This window comes from Natrix helvetica, assembly GCF_964273705.1.
Source record: "Natrix helvetica genome assembly, chromosome: 2".
Taxonomy (NCBI): Eukaryota; Metazoa; Chordata; class Lepidosauria; order Squamata; family Natricidae; genus Natrix; species Natrix helvetica.
Window position 1 is genome coordinate 122,209,492 of NC_138552.1, and position 25,833 is coordinate 122,235,324.

The 25,833-nt window shown below is 43.0% G+C and overlaps 1 protein-coding gene across 4 annotated transcripts in view; it reads left to right on the forward strand.

Moving 5' to 3' along the window:
- Window positions 1-25,833, forward strand: part of COL4A2 (collagen type IV alpha 2 chain) — a 209,548-nt gene that overhangs the window by 46,288 nt on the left and 137,427 nt on the right. For all 4 annotated transcript variants that reach the window (XM_081944378.1, XM_081944380.1, XM_081944377.1 and 1 more), the window contains one exon: window positions 2,114-2,194. In XM_081944378.1, the coding sequence (XP_081800504.1) occupies window positions 2,114-2,194 (81 nt within the window). The remainder of the gene's footprint in view (window positions 1-2,113; window positions 2,195-25,833) is intronic.

The window sequence follows — 25,833 nt, forward strand, 5'->3', positions numbered from 1 at the left end:
GAGGGGTACAAATAGCCAAGTGTCAAAAGATCAGGAGAAGCTGTGTTTCAAGAGCATGAAAGTGAACAAGTTTGGATTCGCCCTCCAGAAGTAGAGAGTGAATGTTAGCAATGGCAAGGTGCTGCTGTCCATTGAGGTACTTTAGTGGGTTCAAGTCTCCACGGCAGTGGTGGGTTCCAGATCCCGTTGCAACCGATATGGTGCAATGGGGCCCAGCACCTCCCACATGCACGTGTGCAGCACATGCGTATACATGCGCGCAGTGTGCACATGCATCCTTACCTCCTCAACGCCTCTGCAACGCTCCAGCTGTTTGGCAGAGTGTTGCGCAGGCACCATACGCTCCGTGAGCATGTGCGGAAGCCCCAAAGAGCTCAAATACAGGTAAGGAGCTCAGGCAGGTGGGTGTGCCCTCCGGAGCACCGTACCGGAACAGTACCCGGTGCTCCATGGAGACAGAGCCTTGTCACTACTGATATTTACAAAGGGAATGTATGTATAAGCCTCAAGCATACATACTTAAGAGTAAGAGGCATTTAAATCAATTCATATTACTATCGAAAAGCATATTTAGTTTGAGTCTAGTTCAGTCCAGAAATGTTTCTCTTTCCTTGCCTAAATAGATATAGTGAAATTAAATTATGAGTTACATAATGAAAGAAAAAAAATCAGCTTTAAGCATAATCTTTATTTCCAATAATTCCTCCGAATCATAAAATTTGCATTTAATTTTAAATCTTTAAAAATTAAAATATGGGCAGCTGTATCCCTGTGTTGAATCTTCAGTTGTGCTCACTTGCTCAGAAGAAAGTGTTTAACTGAAAGTTTTAAAATGAGACTGGACAAATCCATATAGGATAGGACTATACAGAGGTGTTTGCAGGATAAATGATAAGTGTCAAAAATACTTCATCCTATTTACACATGTGTATGATTTAATAAAAGAAAGTGGAGTTTGCATATGCAGGAGTGTGGTACTGTTTTTGTCATTCCCCTTCGTTGCAGATATTACTAGGACTATCAGCATCTATGAACTACCTAATCACTTACTAATAAGTAATAAGCAGGTGAACTACCTAGTTACTTATCTCCTGAACCACAGGCAACATACGACACTGGTGACATAGAGCGCAATTAGTGGCAAAAAAAAAGCTTTTTCCCTTTTGACCATGTCTGTAGCTTTCCTGATTACATCTGATCAACTGGGTGACAAGGAATATTACAGGTGATCCAGCAGAGCTCTTCTGAGCTCCTTGTGATAGCTAATTGTATCCCAGGGCTTTAAAATGTGCTAATAAGATTTGTTATACCAAAGTAGTGATATCTCTTTATATTTGTGTCAAGATTGCTCTAAGTGCATCCATTTTTGGTACTGTTACTGTGCAGACCTTTGAAAATGCTGCTTTATTTTGAAGCCCTTTTGAAGTTGCCTGTCTCCTTGAAGGGCAGAATTAGAGTGGCTTAACCTCCTGGATCTGGATGGTAAACAGGCTTCTGTGCAGCATTTATTTCCCAAATCAGCCCCTTGACATCTCATCTGTCTCACAGGTGAGATGTTGGGATGTGTTGTGGTTCAGTGGTTAGTTTGTTTTCTGGCTATGCAAATTAGAGTCATCTCAGGATATGCACATTAATATTTTTAATGTTTTAATCTGTTTCTTGTCAAATAGATATTATAGGTAGTCCTCGACTTATAACAGTGTGCTTAGTGACTTTTTGAAGTTACAACAGCACTGAAAAAAGTGACTTATAACCATTTTTCACACTTATGACTGTTGCAATGTGATCCCCTTTTGTGACCCTTTGACAAGCAAAGTCAATGGGGAAGCTAGATTCACTTAACAACCATGTTACTAATTTAACCATTGCAGTGATTCACTTAACAACTGTGACAAGAAAAGTCATAAAATGGGGCAAAACTCACTTAACAAATTTCTTGCTTCTCATTTCTCACAGATTTTGCAACATAAATTTTGGGCTCGATTGTGGTCATAAGTTGAGGACTACCTGTATTTTACTGTCATTTAAATCTACTCCTGTGTCAGTTGTATTTTTAATTGTTTTTCCTATTGTCAGTTTTATTGAACTTTTGAATGTGTCTCATGTTTTTCAGGGAGGAAAGTCCTACACTGGACCATGTGCAGGGAGAGACTGCAGTGGGGGCTGTGAATGTTTTCCAGAAAAAGGAGCTCGTGTGAGTACCAGCAGCTTGTTGCATTAAAAATACTATTATTTTAATGAATTAGGGTTTTTAATCACTGAAATTGGAAAATTTGGCATAGGAGTCTGGAATTAAATATTAATGGGTAGGATTAAAATATAGATGAACCAATCCCAGATTTCCAGATTAACAGCTTCTTGGGAGAAAACAAAATAATCTGGAGCTGGACTTTCACACCTCTGTAAATACTCATTTATCAGAGAACAACAGGTAAGTTTGTCTCTTGCATTTACAAGGGTCACTACTGCCTTTTCTTTTTAAAAAATATTGGGAGAATAAATTCAGTTTGAAATAAAGACTGGTCGAACTCATCAGAAGGGCTTTAAACTAAAATTGAGTGAATGAAAATCCTAAAGGGGAAGCATGGGAAACACTGAAAAATGCAATCATAAAAGCACAGGCCAGTGTAATACCACTGAAAAAGAAAAACAAGAAATTCAAGAAGAAACCATCATGGCTGCACGAAGAACTCTCTGACAAACTGAAAAACAAAAAGGATAAGCACGGAAAATAGAAAGAGGGACACTTAACTAAGGCTGATTATCAGCAGATAGCCAGAACATGCAAAGATGAAATCAGGAAAGCAAAGGCTCAGTGTTAGGGGTATCTCCGTTGGGAGACAGAAAATAGCGCAGCGGAATGTACAGCTAGAGAGAAAAAAACGTTGCTAGTAGAAAAAACACACTAATAGAGTTTCAGACACTGCTAGTAAAAAAGCAAGTAGCTTTACTACTAATAATTGCTTCACAAGCAGTGATAGTAGACATATGTCCAAACACAATTCAAAGAACAAACAATTGCTTACAGTCGCAGTTCACGTTCCAGTCATCAAGCGAGCAAGTAGTTATCAAGCATAGGAAAAGCAGAGAGAGAGAGTGAGCTCTCCTGACTCCCTCTTATTGTAAAGTTAGTTACAGCTGATAAGTACATTCACCCATTTAAAGCAACAATGACCATTTGTTATTGTATATAGATATATGTTGCCTACCCAACACTAGGAGTATACTCCCAACATTCTCCCCTTTGGGTAGCCAATATATATATTCACAATTTCAGTCCATATCATTCACAACTTTCTTTATGTTTAATAGCCCCCTGAGCCTTTGTGAAATGGTAGGCTATATTATCCTCTGACATACAGTATGTTAACTCCATTAGCTTATTTTTAATACTCTCCCGTACATTCAAATAACGCAGATCTGTATGTTTCGTTCTAGTTTTAACTGCTAAATTAGTAGCCATTTGAATAGCTGCCCGGTTGTCCTCATACAGGGTAATAAAATCATTTACTTCTATTCCTAGACTATCAGTAACTGTTTGTAACATATTATATCAGTACATAGTAGTGATAGACATGAAAATTCTGCTTCCATAGTAGACAGAGTCAGATGTTTCTGTCTAATGGATCTCCATCCAACCAAAGCCTTTCCCAAAAATACAGCTATTCCAGACGTTGACTTTCTTGTGTCTATATCTGTTGCAAAACTTGCATCAGCATGTGCGGTCAGCTTTACTCCTCATTAGGTTCAAGGTACAGCGCATAGTGCATTGTTTGCTTCAAATACCTTAAAATCCTTTTCACAGCCTGCCAATGCCTCTCAGTTGGGTCAGAATTATACCTAGCTAATTGGTTTGTGCTGTATGCAATATCAGGCCTTGACCAATTGCTTAGATATGACAGGCTTCCGATTAGTGATTGGTAAAACCCCTTATTAAACATAGCACTCTGTTCATTGCTATTGTTGAAATCCTGACTCATAGGAGTCTTTGAGGGTTTACATAGTTCCATCTTGAATTGTTTATTTTATCCGTCTGTGATATTTTAAACCCTGCCCTGGTTTTATCAATCCTTAATCCTAAATACTGACGTATTTCACCTATATCTTTTATAGTGAAATGTTTCTTTAACTGTTCAATTATATTAATAGCCTCTTGTTCAATGCTATATTATTGGTAAATAAAAGAAGTAATGAAACTTCTCCATCCCTTTCCATTCTAAACAGACATGGATCAGCTAAACCAACTTTAAATCTGATGCTCGTTAAAGCGTTGACTACACACTGGTTCCACTCATAACCAGACTGTTTTAAGCCATAAAGACTCTTCTTCAGAAGCCATTCAGATGTGTCATTGTCTTTTATTCCTGCTGGTTTTTTCATATAGATTGTGTGTTGTAAGAGTGTATCTAAGTGTTTAATCAAATACTTATTTTTTGCAGCCCAAACTAAAGCGGCTCTAAGTGTAGTGGATTTTAGACTAGGTGCGAACACTTCATCGTAATCTGTGGCTGTTTGGTCAAAACCCTGAGCCACTAGCCTAGCCTTATATGTTATGGCTCCGTCTACTCCAGTTTTTATTTTATATATCCACTTACTACTGATTGTTTTCTTACCTGGAGGTAAATCAGTGTTTTCATATACTTTCATATTCTGCAAAGACTTAAGTTCTTTAGTCATTGCAGTTCTCCATTCCTTTTGATCTTCTGGAGGAAATGTGGTCAATTCATGGTATGTTGCAGGAACTTTGTTAATCTGATAAGCCATAGTTGCCTGATACCTATCAGGTGGCTTAGTTACTCACGTAGAACGCCTTGGTAACTCAGGACTTATTACCGGACTTTCTATTTTTACTTGTTCCTGCTCTACTACTCCCTCTTCAGTAGACAACTCATTTTTATTATTCAATGCTGGTTTCTCATCATCTTCATTAGTGCTTGGCTTGATTTCTATAATCACTTCATTATTTGGATCTAACCTTTTCCTCCCTATATGTTCCATAAATTTGGCATTTGCACTGCTAACAACCTTTGTTGATCCTTTTTGCCAAAATCTGTATGACCGGTGGTTAGAATTATAGCCTATAAAAATTAGCTGTTGAGCTCTTTCTTGTCCTTTATGTCTTAATTGCGAGGGAATATGAACTCATGCTGGAGTTCCAAATATGTGTATGTAACTGAGGTCTGGTTTCTTGCCATACCATCTAGTAAACGGTATTTCACCAGTCGTGGTGTTAATTACGTTGTTTAAAATATGATTTCCACACATCATAGCCTCACCCCACAATGATTCAGGCAATCCAGCATCAGCCAGCATCGTTCTAACCATAGATTGCAATGTCTGCCCTCTTCTTTCCACAAATGCATTATGTTATGGGCGATAAGGTTCAGAACGTTTATGTTGTATACCAGCCTTTTGCAACATAGTTGTAAAATTGGAGTATATGAATTCTGTACCATTATCAGTCACTACAGTGATAATCTTATGACTTGTTTTCCTCTCTACAAATTTAACCCAGTTAGTGAACCGTTGAAATGTTTCTGTTTTGTTCTTTAACAAAAAACAAAAACCATATCTGGAATAGTGGTCTAAAATGCTTAGTACATAACAGGCACCCCCTCCCCAAACTTGGTTTCATTGGTCCTATTAAGTCTGCAAATACCACTTATAATGGTTTCTTGGTCCTAAACCCGTTTAACCTATTAGCCAGAGTAGCTCTACTCTTCTGTTCATTACAAACATTACAATTTATTTACTGGCTACATGGCTTTATCTTCACTCCATCAACTAACTTCACTGTTTCTTGCAACATCTTGAAACTGATATGTCCCTTTCTCCTATGCATTAAGTGAATGCACTCATTGTGGGGTTTAACATTCGAACACAGAATTAACAACATAGGAATCAGAGATTACCTATAACCCGTCTTGTAGCTTAGCAGTAACCTTAATACCCCCTTTTTCAATAAAACAATTATCCTCTTTAATTGTTACAATGTAGCCATGATTAACCAAAACTCTAACTGAAAGCAAATTAAACCTAATTTCTGGTACATATAACATATGCAATGTTTTGGCAATACATGGACATTTAGCAATACCTTTAGCCGATACCTCTAGCCTCCACCCATTCGCTAAAGAAACGTGTTGTTTACTTGTGACCAACTTTACAAAGTTTTTTCTATCTTTAGTAATGCACATCAACGCCCCACTGTCCATAATCCATAAATTGTGGTTAAATGATGCATTATTAGCTATAGTCACATTAATCTCATGTTTTCTAGATTGTAGAGGTTTCTGTGGTTTTGGCTTTTTACAAAACCTGGCAATGTGACCCTTCTTACCACAATTATAACAACATTTTACAGTATATACATAACTAGAAAAATCACTGCTCTCTGGCGTCCTCTCTTTTAACTGTTTTCTATCTTCTCTTCTTCTAGACTCTTCCAGCAGTCTTGAGGTAGTGGAGCTCAATGTAATGTCCTGTTGAGATAGAACTTCAAAAGACTTTACAAAATCACCGTAGCTTTTATCAAGTGATGAGAGAATAATATAAACTTGGTGCTGCTCCAAAAAAATTAACTCTTTCTCATGTAGTTCTTGAAACATCTGTTTCATGTAATTCAGATGTGCTAGCATGTTACCCACCCTTGGTGAGTCATGTTCTAAAGAGTTTTCTTGTAATATTAATATGGGCACCCACAGAGTCTCGAACATATAGTTTCTTTAAATTGTCCCAACATTTAGCAGCAGAATTTTCACCTCGGATATGGCTCAGTTGTTGGTCAGCCAGTGTGAGGCCAATAATGCATAACTCCCGTTAATTCCTTCTCTGGAACTCTGCAATCTTCTTTGCATCATCATCATTGTTTGCATCCCAGGCAGTGATATCCAGTGGGGTCTGTACTACGTCCCATAGCCCTTCACTACGCAATAGCAAACTACATTTTGCGTACCAGGATATGTAGTTTTGCCATCCAGCTGGGTGACCAACGATAAATTTGGAGTTTGGCCTTGTGCCATCTTCCCAAATATATCTGATTAACCAGATATTTGCAAAACTATAACGTGTGTAGCAACTCCATTCTCTTTTTTTAAAAAACAAGCTTTATTGGTTTTTACAAATTTTTTCAGGGAAAAAGGGTTAAAGAGAGGGTATAAAATTTTTTGACAGCTACATCGTGCAGGGGAGAGCAGTCCCCCCAAGTCTCACAACTTTTACAGACAAGAATAGAAATACATCAACATTTGAATAGAGATTAGCAGTTTTAAGTTTAACACTAGATCATCAGTATATTTCAATCATTTTTTGTATCACTTCTGTAAAAGTACACTTTAACAACAATTGCCATAATGTTTCAAGTCACTTTTGTGATCTGAGTCTTCTAGTTGTTGCATCCTCCCCCCCGTCCATTGGCAGAGCCTCAGCCCCTCCCTCATCTCCTGTGTGCCATCCCCCATTTCATCTAGGAGAGCACTATGTTTTTTAGTGAAAGCCTCTGCCTCCACAACTGTATTGATTCTAATTCTGCTGCCCTCCCAGAAAGTCAACATGCCTTCTGGTAATAACCACCTAAACCAGACCCCTTTATTATATATATATATTTTGCTAAAGAGGAATATTTCTTCCTCTTATCTCTTACTTTCTTTGGAATCTGTTTAAGAATGGTTATTACTTTATCTTTATATTTTAGTGGTCCTCCCCTTTGAGCTCCTAGAACCTCATCTCTTGTAGTCTTTCTAAGAAATTTAACATGAACTTCCCTTGGAATATTGTGTGTTCTTGCATATGCTGAATTAATCCTATAAATCAAGTCTATATCCCACCACAACTGTTGTTTATCTCTATTAATGTATTCTGCTAGTATTGTGGTCATAATCTCCTTAAGATCTTCGTTATCAACTTCTGGCAAGTTTTGGAACCTAAGGAAAAAAGACATCCTTTCAAATTCCATTTTTATCATGTGGTTTTCAAATTCTACATTCCCCCTTTGGATTGTCTTAACCTCGTCCCTCATCCCGACCGCACCCTCCTCCAGTACATCTATTCTCTGTTCATTCCGTGTGGCTTGTTGTTTCGTTTCTCTGAGCTGATCATTTAAGTCTTTCAGTTGTTTTTTCATTTCGTCCTGTCCCTTTAAGATAGATTGAAGCATCTGGTGAATAGATAAGTCCTTTGTACTCTCTTCAGGGGCTTTAGGTTGTAGAAATAACCCCAGTTGTGACTGCTGAGTAATTGGACTAGATGTAGAAGATGTCGGGGTCGATGAAGCCTTGCCAGGCGGTAATTTCTTTGGACCCATCATAAAGTTCAGAGATAGTTATTAATCTGTGCAAAGAAATGGCGTCTGTGGGAGAGCACAGCCGGTAGAGATAACAAGGCAGGCAAATCCAAGGGAGAATGAAACTTCTAATACAGGACTAGATCAAACAGGTGAATCAAAATATTCCAAATCCAAGGGAAAAGTGTATTTAGAGAGGCTCCTGGAGATCTCTGGGGTGGAGACTAGTTCAGAGCCATAAAGGAGGAATTTCATTCATAAAGACAAAAAAGAAGGAGGAAGTGGACACCTTGGCTCAGCCTTTACAGGTGGTCAGGAAACAACAAGTCCAAAATTCCCATACATTTAAAGAAGAGTCAGTTCAACCATCCTTTCTCGCAATTGTGGTCAAAAATTATTTTTCCATTGTTTAGGGGAAGTGAAAGTAAGTTTTTAACTCTCTCTCTCTCTCTGTGAGAGGGAGAGATTTTGCAAGTGCCGCTTTTCCGAGGGGGGAGGAAATCCCCCCCTCCAATCTTAACTCTTCCAAAGGTTGAAACAAAGTTCTACATAAAAATAAACTGCAGTTCATCAATTGAGTAAACCAGTAAAAGACTTGGGGAGACTCCCCACCTCACCGCACTTCAGCTGTGTCTTTCAAATTGATTGTTTCCTTCCAGGCTCCATTCGGCGAAGGCATTCCGCGCACCCCCCACGCTTTCCGACTCCTGGGGCAAAGCTGGAGACACCCCCGCAGCCGCTCCAGGGAGTCCCAGCAAGCCGCCCCTATGGCAGGGCGCCCCTCCAAGGCACCCTTTGCTCCCCCTAAACTTAAGGGGAGCCCACCGAAACAGCGAACGGCGGACGCGTGCGTCCGTCGCCTTCAGATACCAGAAGTCGTCTCCCGCAACTCCATTCTCTTAACGCTGCAGCTGGCACTATGGACTGGGCCCATAACCAGTGTTAGGGGTATCTCCGTTGGGAGACAGAAAATAGCGCAGCGGAATGTATAGCTAGAGAGAGAAAAAATGTTGCTAGTAGAAAAAATACACGAATAGAGTTTCAGACACTGCTAGTAAAAAAACAAGTAGCCTTACTACCAATAATTGCTTCACAAGCAGTGATAGTAGATATATGTCCAAACACAATTCAAAGAACAAACAATTGCTTACAGTCGCAGTTTACTTTCTAGTCATCAAGCGAGCAAGTAGTTATCAAGCATAGGAAAAGCAGAGAGAGAGTGTGAGCTCTCCTGACTCCCTCTTATTGTAAAGTTAATTACAGCTGATAAGTACATTCACCCATTTAAAGCAACAATGACCATTTGTTATTGTATATAGATATATGTTGCCTACCCAACACTAGGAGTATACTCCCAACACTCAGAATTATCAAAGATAATTTAAAAAGTTTTTTTCAACATATTAATAACAAAAAAAGGTCAAGGAAACAGTAGGTCCACTAAAGAGAGAAGATGGCAAGAAAGTAAGAGGCAGTAGGGAGAAAGCAGAGCTGCTTAACTCATTCTTTGCATCAGTCTTCATGCAAAAAGAAAATATAGCCCAACGTACCAAAAAAGCTACTGTACAGGACAAACAAGAAATAAAAATTAAAATAAGCAAGAAAATGGTAAGAGAACACACACCTATCTGACCTTGATGGATATAAATCACTGGGACCTGACAGATTACATCTCAGAGTTCTGAAGTAGCTGGCAGATGATATCTCAGAACCATTGTACTAAATATTTCAAAAATCCTGGAGCACAGGAAAAGTACCAGTAATGGGTTCCTAGCAGTCCGGTCTGGTACAGCTGAATAGATAGTAGAAATCGGCCATACCGTAGCATACCATTAGGGCTGATGTCCTGGCCATGTCCCCATACCAGTAAGATTCCCTGGCCAGGGCCCGCTCGCTCCCCCCGCCCACTCAGTCACCGCTCCCTCATCCCGCCCATCCACACCATGCTTGCCTCGCCCACCCACTGCATGGTGGTGAGGTTGCTTTGCGGGGGGACAGACGGGCAGCATTTCCCCCCCTCCCTGGGTGCCTGCAGCCTCAGAGCCTGCAGCCTTGGAGCAAGCTTTTGCACAGTAAAGAAAATCTCTTCACGTGTGTGAGAAGTTCTTAATTGCCTTCATGTGCAAGTTGCTGCAGGCTCCGAGGCTGCAGGTGCCCAGGGAGGGAAGGAAATGCTGTCTGTCTGCCTGCCCCCTCCAGAAGCAATCGGGTGGGCCCTGGGACGGTCAGCAGCCCACCTGCCACCGCCATGTGACTGCTCTGGAGGCGCAGCACCTGCGCGGACATGGCTGCAGCCAGCAATAGGACGCGAAGGAGCAGCCATCCAGCAGAGTGTCCTGAGGTAGGTGGGTGGTGGGTAGGTTGCGCAGGGCTGGAGGCGGCAGGGAGGTAGGTGCTGAGGCCACCCTGGGCGCTTGCAACGGGACGCAGCAGCTGCTGGGTGGCTGCTCCTTCATGTCCCATTGCTCCTTTGCATCCCGTTGCAGTTGGCTTTCTTCTGGCGATCCTTCCTCTCCAGGGCAGAAGGTCTCTCCTAGCCAGGAAGCATCGCCAAAGAAAGCCAACTGCAACAGGACACAAAGGACGGTCGTCCAGCAGAGTGTCAAATTATTGACAAGTATAATCTTTATTGTCATTGTACTTAAATACAATGAAATTGGACAAATAAAAATCTGAATATTTGTTGAAGAAATCATGTGACCATATCATGTAATATATCAAATACAGTTATTTATTACAGTGTGACCTTATTCACTTTTAATAAAATAAATAAATATAATAAGTATGCATGATGATGATGATGATATCTATTCAATCATGTCTGACTCTTAGCAATTGTATGGGCCAGGTCTTCCTGTCTTTCACTATTTTTGAGTTTTTCTATGCTCAGGCTGTTGTCAGTTTTGATGGTGTCCAGCCACTATGTTCTTTGATGGCCATGTAATGAAAGAAAAAAATAAAGTTCTAATAGAATTCGTTTTTATTATCAGAAGGTCCATTGTTATTTTTAGAAATTTATCTGGAGCATGTTTCTTGACCAAAAGTCAGTTTAGCTGTTGAATATCATTACATGGGGTATCTAATACACACAAAAAACTGCTTTGTTCTTAAAAATAAACAAGAATTTCCTATCAGAACATTTAAACATTCTCATTAAAAAGAAATAATCTTAATCAGGAAGAAACATTTCAGTGTCACTTTCCTAATGAATAAATAATACAACAATGAACGAGGTCATTAGAGATACTGGCATTAAAAAGCAAGACAGACAATTTTCAGATGTTACCCTATTTTTGAAATCATTGTCCTGTTCTTATTCTAAAACTATTGAATAAAGGATTCTGGCGCTTTGAGAATATAATTTTTGAAAAGTTTAATGTATGATACAAATGGTGAAATTCCTCAAACTCACACTTGCTATGTATGTTGATATTTGTAGATCTTTTATTGATGCTTTTAATGTTGCTTGATTCCTTTGATGTTTGTGTTAGATTGGGTAATGGATAGGCACACAGAGGCTTAACGGTAACAACAGCTCATTGCTAAGTACAAGTGAGAACAATCCAGCGAAGGTTGAGTCTGACAGCAGCCCTTTTATAGGGAGCTGTTAGACCTTTCGACCAATAGGATTAAACCTCTGTTCCTGCCGGAACAGAGGACCTTGGTGGAAACCACCGTACTTAGAACAAGTATCTAACACCCCTCCCCTCTTGGATGAAACAATCCTACTTGCTACGTAGTCACGCAGGTAGGCGGGCTTTTGGGTAGCTTTGACCTGCGCAGTTCAGTAGGAGGGGTTTCCTTGGACAGATCGGACAGACCTGTTTTCTCTGCAGCTCTGCTTGGAATCTTTCACAGGCCGCGGCTGGAGCTTCTAGAGCCGGTTTGCTCAGAGCTCACTGCGGGCCTGCAAAATAACCAGATAAGTTTCCTGGTAACCTCGGGCTTGAGCTGGCCGTGGAAGGAGTAAGTGTTTGCTCCATTTGGGTAGGGCTTTGGCTAACTCGTGCAGGAGTTACCTCTGGTTGTCTAAGAGTGGAATTGGAGAGGCGGCCACAGAGTTGGTCAATATGCCTTCTCCAATTCCTACCGTCCTCGAGCTCTAGGAGGTAAGAGTGAGGGCCGGTGATGCCTATCACCGTGGCAGGAATCCACAGAGTTCCCCCGGTGTAGTTGTGGGCGTATACCAAATCCCCTACGCTAAAAGTCCGAATCTGGCTTGTGGAGTCTGGGGGTGATGAGGCAGAATAATTGGGGTGTAGCCGGTCTAAGTGGAACCTTAGCCGGCGACCCATGAGAAGCTCGGAGGGACTTCTCCCTGTAATGGCACTGGGTGTGGTGTGCTGAATTAGCAAATAGTGGTCAACCCATGTTTGCCAATCTCCCGGGCCCATCCTGGAGACGGCCTCTTTTGCAGATCTCACCATTCTCTCCGCCTGACCATTGGAGGCCAGATGGAATGGCGCGACCAGGGCATGCCTGATTCCCTGAGCTGCTAGGAAGGTCTCAAATTGCATGGCCATGAATTGGGGGTCATTGTCTGAGACCAAGACGTCGGGCAGGCTGTGCATGGAGAAAAGTCTCCGTAGCACCTTGATGACCGCTTCTGCCATAGTGGAGGTCATCAGGACTACCTGTAACCATTTTCTCCAGGCTGTGCATGGAGAAAAGTCTCCATAGCACCTTGATGACCGCTTCTGCCATAGTGGAGGTCATTAGGACTACCTCTAAACTACGAGAAATGTCTGACCATGAACTAGGCCAGCAAAGTCAATGTGCACCCTAGACCATGGTGCTTGAGGTCGCTCCCACTCCTTAGCAGATGCCTCTGGGGAAGCTGGTCTGGACTCCTGGCACGGTGTGCAGGTAGCCACCCATTCTTCAATCTCCCTGTTCATGTTAGGCCACCACATGTAACTCCTAGCCAAAGACTTCATCCTGACAATTCCAGGATGCCCTACATGTAAAGCCTCTAATACTGCAATGCGCAGTTTGGGTGGAACAACAACCCGGTCCCCCCACAGTAAACAGTCATTCACAACCAATAACTCATTGCGTTTGGCAAAATACATTTTGAATTCAGCCCCAACAGGCCCCTTGGGCCACCCCCTCCACACCCAGTTCAAAATTTGTTTGATTGTGGAGTACTTTGAGAGTGACGGGCAACGTCACTGGACGAGACAAGCCCAGTTTCAAGGCAGTCAATGAGGAGGACTGGCATCTTGAAGGTAGGGTCAGCGAGAAGTTCAGGCAGTGGGCAGTGGCTTAGAGCGTCAGTGTGCCCCAAAGTGGAGCCTGGTCGGTGAATGAGATGGTAGGAGTAGGCAGCTAGGAAGATGGTCCATCTGGTCATGCGGGGTGATAATGACACTGGGGTAGGTCGGTCCCCACCCAGTAAGCCCAACAACGGCTTGTGGTCCGTAACCAGTTCGAAGTCCCAGCCATATAGATACTCATGGAACCTCTTTACTCCTGCCACTGCAGCTAAAGCCTCATGGTCCAGCTGGCTGTAGTTCCGCTCTGCGGCAGACAAGGTCCTGGAGTAAAATGCAATAGGGGCTTCAGTTCCATTGCGCATGCGGTGCCTGAGGATGGCCCCGACGCCGAACAAGGAAGCATCGCAGGTCAGCACCAACGGCAGGGTCTGGCTGTATTGTACCAGGAAGGAGTCCGCCGACAGGAGTCGTTTTACCGTGGCAAATGCGGCAGCCTCGGCTCTGCCCCAGGACTACTTTGTGTTCTTAGCCAGGAGACAGTGTAAGGGCTCAGCAACTGTGGCTTTCTGCTTAAGAAAGATGCTGTAGAAATTAAGGAGCCCAAGGAACGCCTGCAGCTCGGTTTGATTGCCAATTGCAGGCGGTGACATTTGAATGCATCCTTGTGCATCACAATGGTTTGGGCCTCCACCATAACCCCATCTATAGGCAATTGTTGGTATGCCTGCACCATGTCCAATTTAGAGAAATTTTTTCTCGGGCCTAATGAATGAAAGTGCTGTACAATGGATACAGGGTAGGTGCTTTGTTGTAATGCTTTATTTATTGTGCACTTGTAGTCCATGCAGATGCAGACGGACCCATCAGTTATGACAGGTGTCACTATAGGGGTCTCCCAGATCGACTGGCTCTAGGATTCCCTGGCCTACGAGCTTGTCAATTTCCCTGTCAATTTTGGGGCGGAGAGCAAAAGGTACTCTCCTGGGTTTTAGCCTTATTGGGGCTATGTTGGGGTCCAAACTAAAGGAAATTGGAGTCCCCACATACTTACCCATACCGGTGGTGCCAAAGACGTCCTCGAACTCCTTAAGGATGGCTTCAGTACCATCGTCTTTCAAGGCGTTGATACCGGTCACCTCTAGGCCCAGGGCTTAGTACCAATCTAGCCCTAGGAGGCTCTGCAGGTTGCCACTGTCACTGGGAGTTTCCTGCTGAACTGCTTGAACTTTACCTGGAAGGTGCTTTGGCCCTCGATTGGGACCCAGTTTCCCTGGTAATCACGTAGGCGGATGTCAGGGGTGCGAAGATGCTGCTTCTTTAGGCTAGGGATAGCCTGCTTTAGGGTAGACCACGGCATGATGGTCAGTGATGACCCAGTGTCAATCTCCATCTCACATGATGAGATGAGGACTGTGACCTTCAGCTTTTTTTGCTGCCTGGTGCGGATTTGGCCCATTGACGTGTGGTAGGTGACTCTATTGTCACCCTCTGAGCAGCGTGGTGGCTTCTGCCAGCCCCCTTGGTTGGGCCTCTGTTGGCGGTTTGGTGTGCTTCTAGGCTGCCAGGCAGTGGCAGGGAATTCACTCCTGCACACCTTGGCAATGTGCCCCTTTTGCTCGCAGCACTGGCAGGTTGCGTCACGGGAAATGGCAAGCCAATCTGGCATGGTCTCCTCCTCAGTTAGTGCAAGGCGGGAGACTCAGTTTGAATTTGCATGCCAGCTGGTTGCAGCTACTGTGCATGCGGCAGCTGTAATGTTCCTCACCTTCTGATCTCTCGGGCTCTGCAGCCTCGCGATGTACGCATGTACTCTTTTGCACGTCTTGTGGAGCGCTTTGGCACTGCAGAGTCTCAGTAGATTTGACGGCTTATTCGGATGCCCTGGCTTTGTCCAAGGTGATCTGCAGAGTGAGGTTAGATTTAGGGAGTAACCTCCTCTGTAGGTTAATGTCCCGCACGCTGCAAATTATGTGGTGCAGAATCAGCTCGTCCAGGTCTCAGAATTCGCAGTACACTGTGGCCTTGCAAAGCGCCACAACGTACTCATTAATCGACTCGCCCTCTTTCTGGTTCCTGATGTTAAACTCATGCCGGCGAACATGCTTGGATGGCTTGGGGGCATAATGGGTCCTCAGCGTTTGCTGGAGCACAGACCAGGTGACTAATTGCAGCGGTGTCAGCTCAGAGAGGTCTTTTGCTGTCTCGAACAGTTCCCGGCCACAGTATCCAAGGAACATGTTCTTCTTACGGTCTTCAGAAAGGCCCATGAGGTTGTTTGCCTCGAGGAAGCAGTCAAATCGTAGCATTTACGAGTCCTAATGTTCGGTGACTGGGTCATACAGAGTCAGGGGGGTGTGCATGGCCATTTTGTATTCAGAGGGCGTTTTGAGTTTACCGCTCAAAAATGGCTGCTCGAAGCTACGCTAAGCTTCGAGCTGGATGTATTTGCTGGATTGCTACGCTCTTTTGGTTCACCTAGTTGCCTTCCAATCCCACCTTCGTCGCCAGTATTAGATTGGGTAATGGATAGGCACACACAGGCTTAATGTTAACAACAGCTCTTTATTAAGTACAACAAGTGAGAACAATCCAGCGAAGGTTGAGTCTGACAGCAGCCCTTTTATAGGGAGCTTTCAGATTCTTCGACCAATAGGATTAAACCTTGGTGGAAACCACTGTAGTTAGACTAGAGCAAGTATCTAACAGTTTGTTTATTTATTCATCTATTACAAAGAGCAAGGTATTTTCTGGGTATATTCCCTTGATAGGAAAATAAATCAGATGACTGAGGGAAAAATTCAATTTGTGTGATTACTACAAGCATGTGGGAAGTTTAAGAAATAATGGAAACACATTTTTAAATACTTTTTGAATTATTAGGTTATATATCAACAATATTTATGTGAGAAAAACTTTCATCTTCCATATCAGGATGCAGAGATCTAACTGATTCGGGAAAACTTTTTAAACTTAATTTCCCCAATAATGTGCACATTTTGATGGAACGCAATCTGTAGCCTCTGATCATCCCAGGTTTTAGTTTCTGAAGCCCCAAAGGAAATAGGGAGGGGGGAATGAGCTGAGATCACAGATGTTGGGGGGTGGAAAAGGAAGCCCTTCCTGATAGCATTTGGCAAGAAAGGAAATACAAGAGCAGATATGTTTTGTTTTGTTTGTGGGTGAGGTATAACTCAGTTCTTTAGAGTTCCAACTGATTCAATATCACTGGCTTCCTTGCCTCTGAAATGTGTCCCCTGAAAACTCCAGTAATGGGATTCGCTTATCAATTCATTTCAGGTCCAGGTCACAATCTACATAACTATGGAGCCATGCCAATTCAGATGATACCAACATGCTGACATAATGCCAGATATAATTCTCTCAAAGGTCACTATGCAGAGGATTGCAGGAACAAATTGATTTATCAATATGTATTGCTTCTTAAATTGTATCTATTGGGATTAATTTGTTCAGAAAATCTCTCTTCTGTGTGTTTAGGGGGATTGGTAGGCAGCAGTGACGTGCGGTGAGGGTTATGGCTGGTGAGGCTGGTGACGTCATCAGGAAGGCGGGGAATGGGACCACGTGTGCAGGAGGCTGAGGCAGCCTCAGCCTCCAGTACACGTGGTCCCATTCTCCGCCTTCCTGAGTGAACATTAAGGAGACCGCGGAGTGCACTGATCCGCGTAGCATCGCTTCCTCCACGGGCGCCAGTCCCTTCCCCCACCCACTCCTTCAAGGTCTCCCACCAACCCAAAGCCCGATCCCCAGCTCCCTCGGGCAAGGCTTGAGCGGGGTGAATGGGAAAGCAACGAAAGGGGCTGCGCTTTCACCCCGCTCAAGCCTTGCTGCCTGCAGCCACCGCCCGCCCTCGCTGCCCCTTTCGTTGCTTTCCCGCCCGCCCTCGCTGCCCCTTTCGTTGCTTTCCCATTCAGGCAGCTTCCCATTCCCATTTCCCTTTCAGGCGGCTTCCCATGCAGGTGGCAAGGCTTGAGTGGGGTGAAAGCGCAGCCCCTTTCATTGCTTTCCCATTCAGGCGGCTGCGCTTTCGTGCCTTTGTCATCTGGAAGCTCCGACATTTCTGCCTCCATCCTCTGCAGCTCCCGGCGCGCCCGGATGGAGGTAGCCAGAATGGTGCCGAGGCAGTCCAGCGGGCGAGCGAGCCTCGCCCGCCGGACTGCCTCGGCGCCATTCTGGCTACCTTCGTCTGGGCGCGCCCGGGAGCTGCGGAGGGCGGAGGCAGAAATGTTGTCAGCGCTGCCGGATGACAAAGGAACGAAAGCGACTGTCGCTTTCGTGCCTTCGTCATCCGGCAGCGCCGACAACATTTCTGCCTCCTCAGCTCCTGGGCGCGCCCGGACGGATGTATATAATATTATTAAAACAAATACGAAAACAAATAGTATATAATATTATATACTATTATTTCATGAAGAGAGGTGAGGCTCTGCCTCCCCTGCCTCCTCTGACCGCATGTCCCTGGTAGGCAGAAGCAGAATAAATGTCTGTTAGGGCAGACAGTTACTTTGGGAATTGTACAAAACAGTAGTGGGTGGGTGTCTATCTTCTTGTGCTTCCCATGGGCATTGAGATTCCTGAGGTTCAGACAAACTGAATAAGGATACTTAAACATTTGAATAGTTTCTTCACAACTGTTTATTTGAGGACAATCTAAGAGGAAACACAACCTCTGGTAGCATAGACTGCCATCTCATTTCTCTTTCCGTGTACAGTACATAACCCTTGCAGAGTTATAAGAGGGAGCTGTAAATGTAGATTGAGATACTAAAAGAGCTTCAACATTTAATAGTACTGGTTAAAGAGAGCAAAACCATTTTGCTCAGTATTTCTATTCTCCTCCCCAAATGATTTTATTGAATGCCATATAAATTAATTAAACTACTGTAGAATTTAATCCCATTGGAATAGGTGATCAGATAGGCAGTCTGGAAGCCTGCAGCATCAGGGCTTCTTTATCTAGCTTTTAGAAGAGTGAGTAAATGGAGGAGAGTCATGAAATGCCAGAAGATACCATCTTGGTCACTGGGCAAGCTATTCTAATCAAATCTATTCAGCTTATTGTAACCTTTTAGGATCTGTAGAATTGTTTTGATTCTTTTCCATTCATTTGCCTAACAACTCTCTGAGGTTAATGTTGAAAACATCTTGGCAGCCAATTGATTTTTAGGGCCTTTATTATTTGTGTTGCCAGTTGTTTTCAAGACATCATGACTGGCATCAAAGTCGTGAGACTGATTCAGTATACTTCTGTCCATACACACTTGGCAAATCATATATCTAATGGTATTGAATGACCTAGGGGTGGAAGAATAGCTCTCTTGGCAGAGATACGCAGTTATTTTGTGAGCATATATCATAACTAATAGCCACTTGGAACCTCTCTAGAAAAGACCCAAAATTCCAGAAGTTATTGAATCCAATGTGTACTTGGGAAAATTCGTAGCAAATCAGCCATTTGTATTGTACCATATATATTGCACCCCTAGTTTATTTTAGGAAATAATTGATTAGGATTGCTTATTATATTTATCTTAATACCTCCACTCCACCAATTTCCTGGATGACAGAGAGTTGATGAACATGAAATGATTGGCGCATAGATTAGATGGGTAAATCTGATCAAATTTATTAATTCATCAAATTTAAGTACTGCCCATCTCATTGAGTTAGTGATTCTTGGCAATGTACAATTATGTCTCAAACCTATGTAACCATAGTAATTTTGTGTGCAAAAAATGAAATTGTAGTTTACAGACAACACTGCTTTAGAATATGGTTAGGAATTATTTAGAACACAAAACTTTGGAGACAGCTCTTGGCAATGACCTTTTGAAATTATTTGTTTTTTCCAAGGCACTTTATTTTCAAGTTGTTATCAAGTACTCCAGTATGAACACCCTGTTAGAGTCTTCTTTATAAGTCATTTTATTATTCTTTTTATATAATACTGATTTGTATCCATAGATCTTTTATTTCCATGGATCCACATTTCACAAGCACATACTTTTAAAAAAAAGACATGTATTCGTTTCAGTATCGCTGTAAAAGAGGGCAGAAAAGCAAAGAACATTGCAAGAAGGATAAATGTTGAATAAAAATAAAAATGCATCAAATATGCATCAAATACAAACCTAACCCTAAACCTTTTTCACTGAATTCCTCCATCCAGTTTTATCCCATTCTCCAGCCAGATTGTTCTTTCCAGCTTTGTTTTCTTGGCAAAGTGACTGTTCAGAATTCTCTACATTCCCTAATTGTATTCCTCTGATTGTCATCTCATCTGTAATCAAAGGGGACCTAGGAGAAATAGTTTGAGGAACCTCAGAAACTGTGCTTCAATTTCTGTGTTTACTCAGATAGTACATACAACTTCAGTAGATGAACATTTTTATGTAGAATCAGAGAATTATGGAATTGGCAGGTACCATCATCTATATACCAACTATGTGCAATGTGCAGGAAAACCAATTAAAACTATCCGCAAATGGTAGCAGTTCAGCTTCTTCTTAAGCACTTCCATAATGGAGAATCAGCAACCTCTGTACTGGATTAGTTCTGTGGTTATACTGATGTTACTATTAGGTAATTTCCCCTATATTTAAACAAAATCTGAAAGCTGCAACCTATACCCAATATTTTTGGTCTCTGGTTTTATGGCAGCAGAAAAAAATCTGTCACCATCTTCCCTATAACATCTTTTAATGTACTGTATCTGAACAATGATATCATGTTTCCACTCAAACTTTTTTCACTAGCCTAAAACACCCCCAATTCTTTCAAATTGGCCTTATAGGGAGTGTCCTCATGTGTCTGTTATTTTATTTATTATTTGGTTCATTTGTTAAGACTGCTCAACTCCAAGAAGACTTTGGAGTTTGGACAGCATACGTTCAGTCCAATGCATATATTTGAAACACAACTTAAAAACCACATCACTGTCCCAACCAAAAAAACACACACTCCCAACATGGAAATAAAACTTGACAGGGGAAAAGAACCAGGTCTCTGGAGAATTCCACAAACTAGGGAGAATGGGAATCATGCATATCTCCAGGGAGATGCTGTTCCAGAGGACAGGGACTGTGAAAAAGAAGACACATTTCCTCGGTCCTATAAGATGGCAATATTTAATTGTTGGGACCTGGACAGTACTCACTCTGCCTGAATACACCAGATGGGTAAAAACAAGTAAAAACAGCTGGTTCCTCAAATAATTATCTTTATTGTCCTCTGAAACTATTTAAATCAGATTTTCCAAAATATGTTTCTGGAAATGGTATAGTATTTCAGTGTGTTCTTATCAGTGGAGAATAAAGATTGTGATCATCTTTGATATAATGCTTCTTTTAATGCAGGCCAGAACTGCATTATCCCTTCTAATAGTTGTCTCACACTGCTGCCTCATGTTCAGCTGGATTACAATAACCACATCCAGCTGTCACCCTTGTGAGGTAGTCCATATGAGAAGCATAACCAGAAGTATTAGCTCTAATTTTTAGTGTATGTTTACATTAACAGAATCTTGAAATATGAAACTATCTCTCTCACCCTCACCTTTATAGTCACCTTTATAGAAACTCCCTCTTCCTTCTGCAGGCTCAGTTGCCACTTTTATGACCATTGTCTTGTCTGTGGTATTTCCTCCTGTTTCCCAAGGTCAGCAATGTGGTATAATCCCCCATGTTATGTGATTTATTTTTTTTCACCCCAAACGTAATACTTTACATTTCTTCATGCTAAGGACCAGTGGCGTAGCGTGGGGGGTGCAGGGGGTGCCGGCCGCACCGGGCGCAACATCTGGGGGGGGCGCCCTGACTCGCCCCGCGCCGCCCTTTGTCGGACTGTGGCCGCCTCTTTCCGCGCCCGGCTTGGCCCGCGAACTAAGCTCCCCGGCCCCGGCCCGCCCAGGCCCCTCCTGCGCACCACCTACCTCCCAGCGGAGCCGCCAAGACCCGCTGTGCCGCCCCCGCGGGAGCCGAAGGAGAGCGGCGCTGCGCTCCGTCTGCCCGCGGCTGTAACACCACCGCGTCCTCCCGCTCCGCCTGGAGCGCCCCGGGGAGCCGGCGCCTTCCCGAAGCCCCCGGTGCGCCTCCCACCCCCGCGGCACCTGCTTCCCTTCAGTCGAGCCTTTTCCCGCTGCCCTGTCGAGCTCCTCCTCGGGAGGAAGGCAGGAGGCCAGCATGGAGAGCCTCACTTGACTGATGCCGACCAAGGGGCAGCTGCAGTCGGGCCGCCCTCGGGTTAGGGGGCGCAAATTACTTGCCCCGGGTGCTGACAACCCACGCTACGCCACTGCTAAGGACATTTTGTTGCTTTTAGCCCACCCTCCCCATCTGTCCAGATTTAACCCCAATCTTGTTCCCTTAGCTAATTCCTGGAATCCTCCTTTCTTAAAGAAAGGAAACACATTTATTCTTCTCCAGTCCTCTTAACACCAAAGATAATTGACATAAATCCTGAAAGCTCTTTATCCAGTTTCTTCACTATTCTGAATTATTTCATCAGACCTTGGAAACTTGAAAGCATTTAGCTAACAGATGCCTTTAAACATGTCAGTGTTTACTGACTTTCCCCATCTCTTGCTTGTTTATCCTCATTTAACAACCAGACATTCAGTGACTGTTCAGACTCATGATTGTGCTGAGCAAGTGGTTCTTATGGTTATTGTAGAGTGCACCCATGGTCACATGATCAAAACCAAGCACTTGGCAGCCAACTCACAAATACAAAATTGCAACATCCTGCTGCCATGTGACCTCCATTTGCAACCTTCACTACTGGGCTCCAACAAGCATAATTAATATTGAAATTGGCAGGAGGGAACAAATAGAGACCATATGATGGCACCCTTTACAACCAAGTCACTTAGGGATGCAGATTCTGGTCACAACAACTGTTGCTTAGTAAGTACAACCTTTATGCAATATTTCTGGAATGTTTATTTTGTATTCTTATAAAATTAGAATGTGTTTTATGTAGACATAAAATATTTCAGATATTTTGATTTATATATATTTATAAAAACATTTTCACACTATATACACACACATACACACACACACACACACACACACAACCTACGTATATGCATACATACATACACACTGTAAATATATTGAAATCCATTTTGATGATTTTTGTAAAACCTGTATTCCCCTGGGGTTTTTGTATGGCTGAGGAATATATTGTACAGCAATGAATTTCACTAGCTTTCTGTTGGTTCACTGCCCATTTTCAAACTATTTTAGATTTATGTATATCTCTTTGGGGAAGTGGAAACCAGAATCATGATAGGTTGTGTGGAATACCATTTCCAAAGAGAAACAAAACCTTTTACCCTCTGAAAAGCCCAGCTCAAAATATCTGAGCACTAGGAAAATGTGTTTTCCATATTTAACAAACAATATAATAATGAATTTACTAGCAGGCAGTTTGCCAATATTAAAGAGCTGACCTTGTTATTTTCCCTACTATATCGTAGTTTCTGCACTCATTGTACTGATGAATAGTTTAAATATTTAAATAATTTAAATATGTTAATATTTCAATCCTTTCTCATATGAATATAGAATTTTTGGAAAATTATAACTCTTCTAAAATACTTCTGCAATTTTAAGGCATTTTGCCCAATCTGGGGCAGAAGTTACCTCAATGTCTCCAAAAATATTAATCGTACTTATTCATATTTACACACTGCAACACTAAGATTATAATTGGGGGGACGACTAAAAATGTTGCCACAGTTTTTATTTCAAATAAATAGTTAGTACAGTAGTTTGATTTAAAACACTTGGCAGCAATCTTTGACAAGCACAAATAAAATCTATGAGGCATTTCAGCATTGTTACACACAGTTATAAGAGTCTGATTTAATTCTTGGAATTAAAAAAAACTTAATTATTCTAAACCAGTACATTATATTTTCCTGTTTTGAGAAAGGACATTATGCACCCCAAAGGAAGCACTCACAAAGTGATATTGTTGTCTGGAGCAAAGAAGTACAGTACACGTGAAGCTGTCTCTGTTTACAGTCATTCCAATTTAAACGTTATGCTTTCGTTATGGGAAGTGAACCCATAGGTGCTTTTTCAAGAGGCAACTGGACTTTCTTGTTTTTCTTTAAAGATGTTTCTCTTCTCATCAAAGAAGCTTCTTCTGCTCTGACTAGATGGTGGGGAATGGAAGGATTCATACTCCTTGCCGACAGCTGGTCATTAGCATTCTTGCAGGCTGTGTTGTAGACTGGAGATAGATGATGTTCCTTTGTTCAGAGACCACTGTTCAATTTTGACATAGGTGGTCCCTTCGACCCTTATTTCAAACCAGCAGTCTTCTCTATCCAAAATGTGGACTTTCAAAAGAGTGGCCTTTGTCTTTTAAATACAGGTGGACTGCTAAATTTGTCCTGAATGACAAATGTTCTCCTATGTCAGTGATGGTGAACCTATGGCACGCGTGCCACAAGTGGCACGCGGAGCAATTTGTCAGGGCACGCGAGGCACTGCCCTGTCAGCTTGCTAGCGCGCATGCGCGCGCTGGCCAGCTGAGTTCACCTTTTTAAAAGCTATTTTTCACCTTCCCCAGGCTCCAGAGGCTTTATAGGAGCCTGGGGAGGGCGAAAAGAGCGTCCCCGCCCCCCCCGGAGGCTTCAGGGACTGTCCGGAGGCTTCCCTGACGCCTTCGGAACGCTTAAAACGACCCTCCGAGCAAACCGGAAGTGACTTCCGGGTTTCTCGGAGGGTGGTTTTAAGCGCTCCGAAGGCTTCAGGGACCGTCTGGAGGCTTCCCTGACACCTTCAGAGCACTTAAAACGACCCTCCGAGCAAACCGGAAGTGACTTCCAGGTTTCTCGGAGGGTGGTTTTAAGCGCTCCGAAGGCTTCAGGGACCGTCCGGAGGCTTCCCTGATACCTTCGGAGCGCTTAAAACGACCCTCCGAGCAAACCGTTCCGGGTTGCTCGGAGGGTCGTTTTAAGCGCTCCAAAGGCATCAGGGAAGCCTCCGGACGGTCCCTGAAGCCTTCGGAGCGCTTAAAACCACCCTCTGTTTGCTCGGAGGGTGGTTTTAAGCGTTCCGAAGGCTTCAGGGAAGCCTCCGGATGGTCCCTGAAGCCTCCAGGGGGGGCGGGGAGGCTCTTTTCGTCCTCCCCAGGCTCCTATAAAGCCTCTGGAGCCTGGGGAGGGCGAAAAAAGCATGTAAAAATGGGGGGCGCGTTGTGCACGCATGCGCACTGGAGGATCACGCGTTGCATTATGGGTGCGGCATGCCCGCAAACGACCCCCCCGTGCTCCCCCCACTTGTGGCACGCGAGCCAAAAAAGGTTCGCCATCGCTGTCCTATGTTGTGCCATGCATTTATGAAGTGGTTGTTTTGTTTCCCCAATGTACAGATCTGCACATGGCTCATTGCATTGTACTGCATATACCATGTTGCTCAGTCTGTGTCTGCATATTTTATCCTTAGGGTGGACATGCTTCTGCCTTAATGTATTCTTGGGTTTGAAGTGTTCATATATGTTGTGTTCGCTGAAGATCCTCCTGAGCTTATCTGATATTCCTTCAACATATGGAATGACAACATTGCTTCATTTATTGTTCTCTTCTTTGTCTGTTATGGGGGAGCTCTTGCTGGGTCTTTTTGGGGATTTTATGAAGGCCCACTTAGGATAACCACACGTTCTGAGCACTTCTTTGATATGTTTTTGGTTCTTTTTCTTTCCCCATCTTTGCTGGTAGATAGACCTTCAGCTCGATGGTGTAGGGTTCTGATAACTCTCATTTTGTGCTCCAGTAGGTAGAACAGCCCTCTCTCAACAGAGGGGGGAGGGAATACAACATCATCTATCTTCAGTCTACAACACAGTCTTTTCAGAGTTCCAAAGAGGCTCTGCACACATTTGCACTAGTCAGGTGAACCCTGATGACACAGATAAACATCCAGGTGGCCTCAACGACTCTCTGAAAGAATGCAAAGGAGTATAAATCTTTCCATTCCCCACCATGAAGAAGCTTTTTGGATGAGAAGTGAAACATCTTCAAAGAAAAACAAGAAAGTCCAGTTGACCCTTGAAAAAGTACCTTTGGGACAACTATGACCTGGATGACTGAAAATCTCCAGAGATATATGGAAGTGATTTTTTTTTCTGGTGAACTTCTTTCTAGAAAAATTAGACTAGCTATCATTTTATTCAACACATAGTATATATGTATACATATATGTGTATGTGAACATGTGTGTGTATTAAACAAAATAATATGTGCCCTCGTGTGTGTGTATCAGTGACGTGCAGTGAGGTTTATGACTGGTGAGGCTGGTG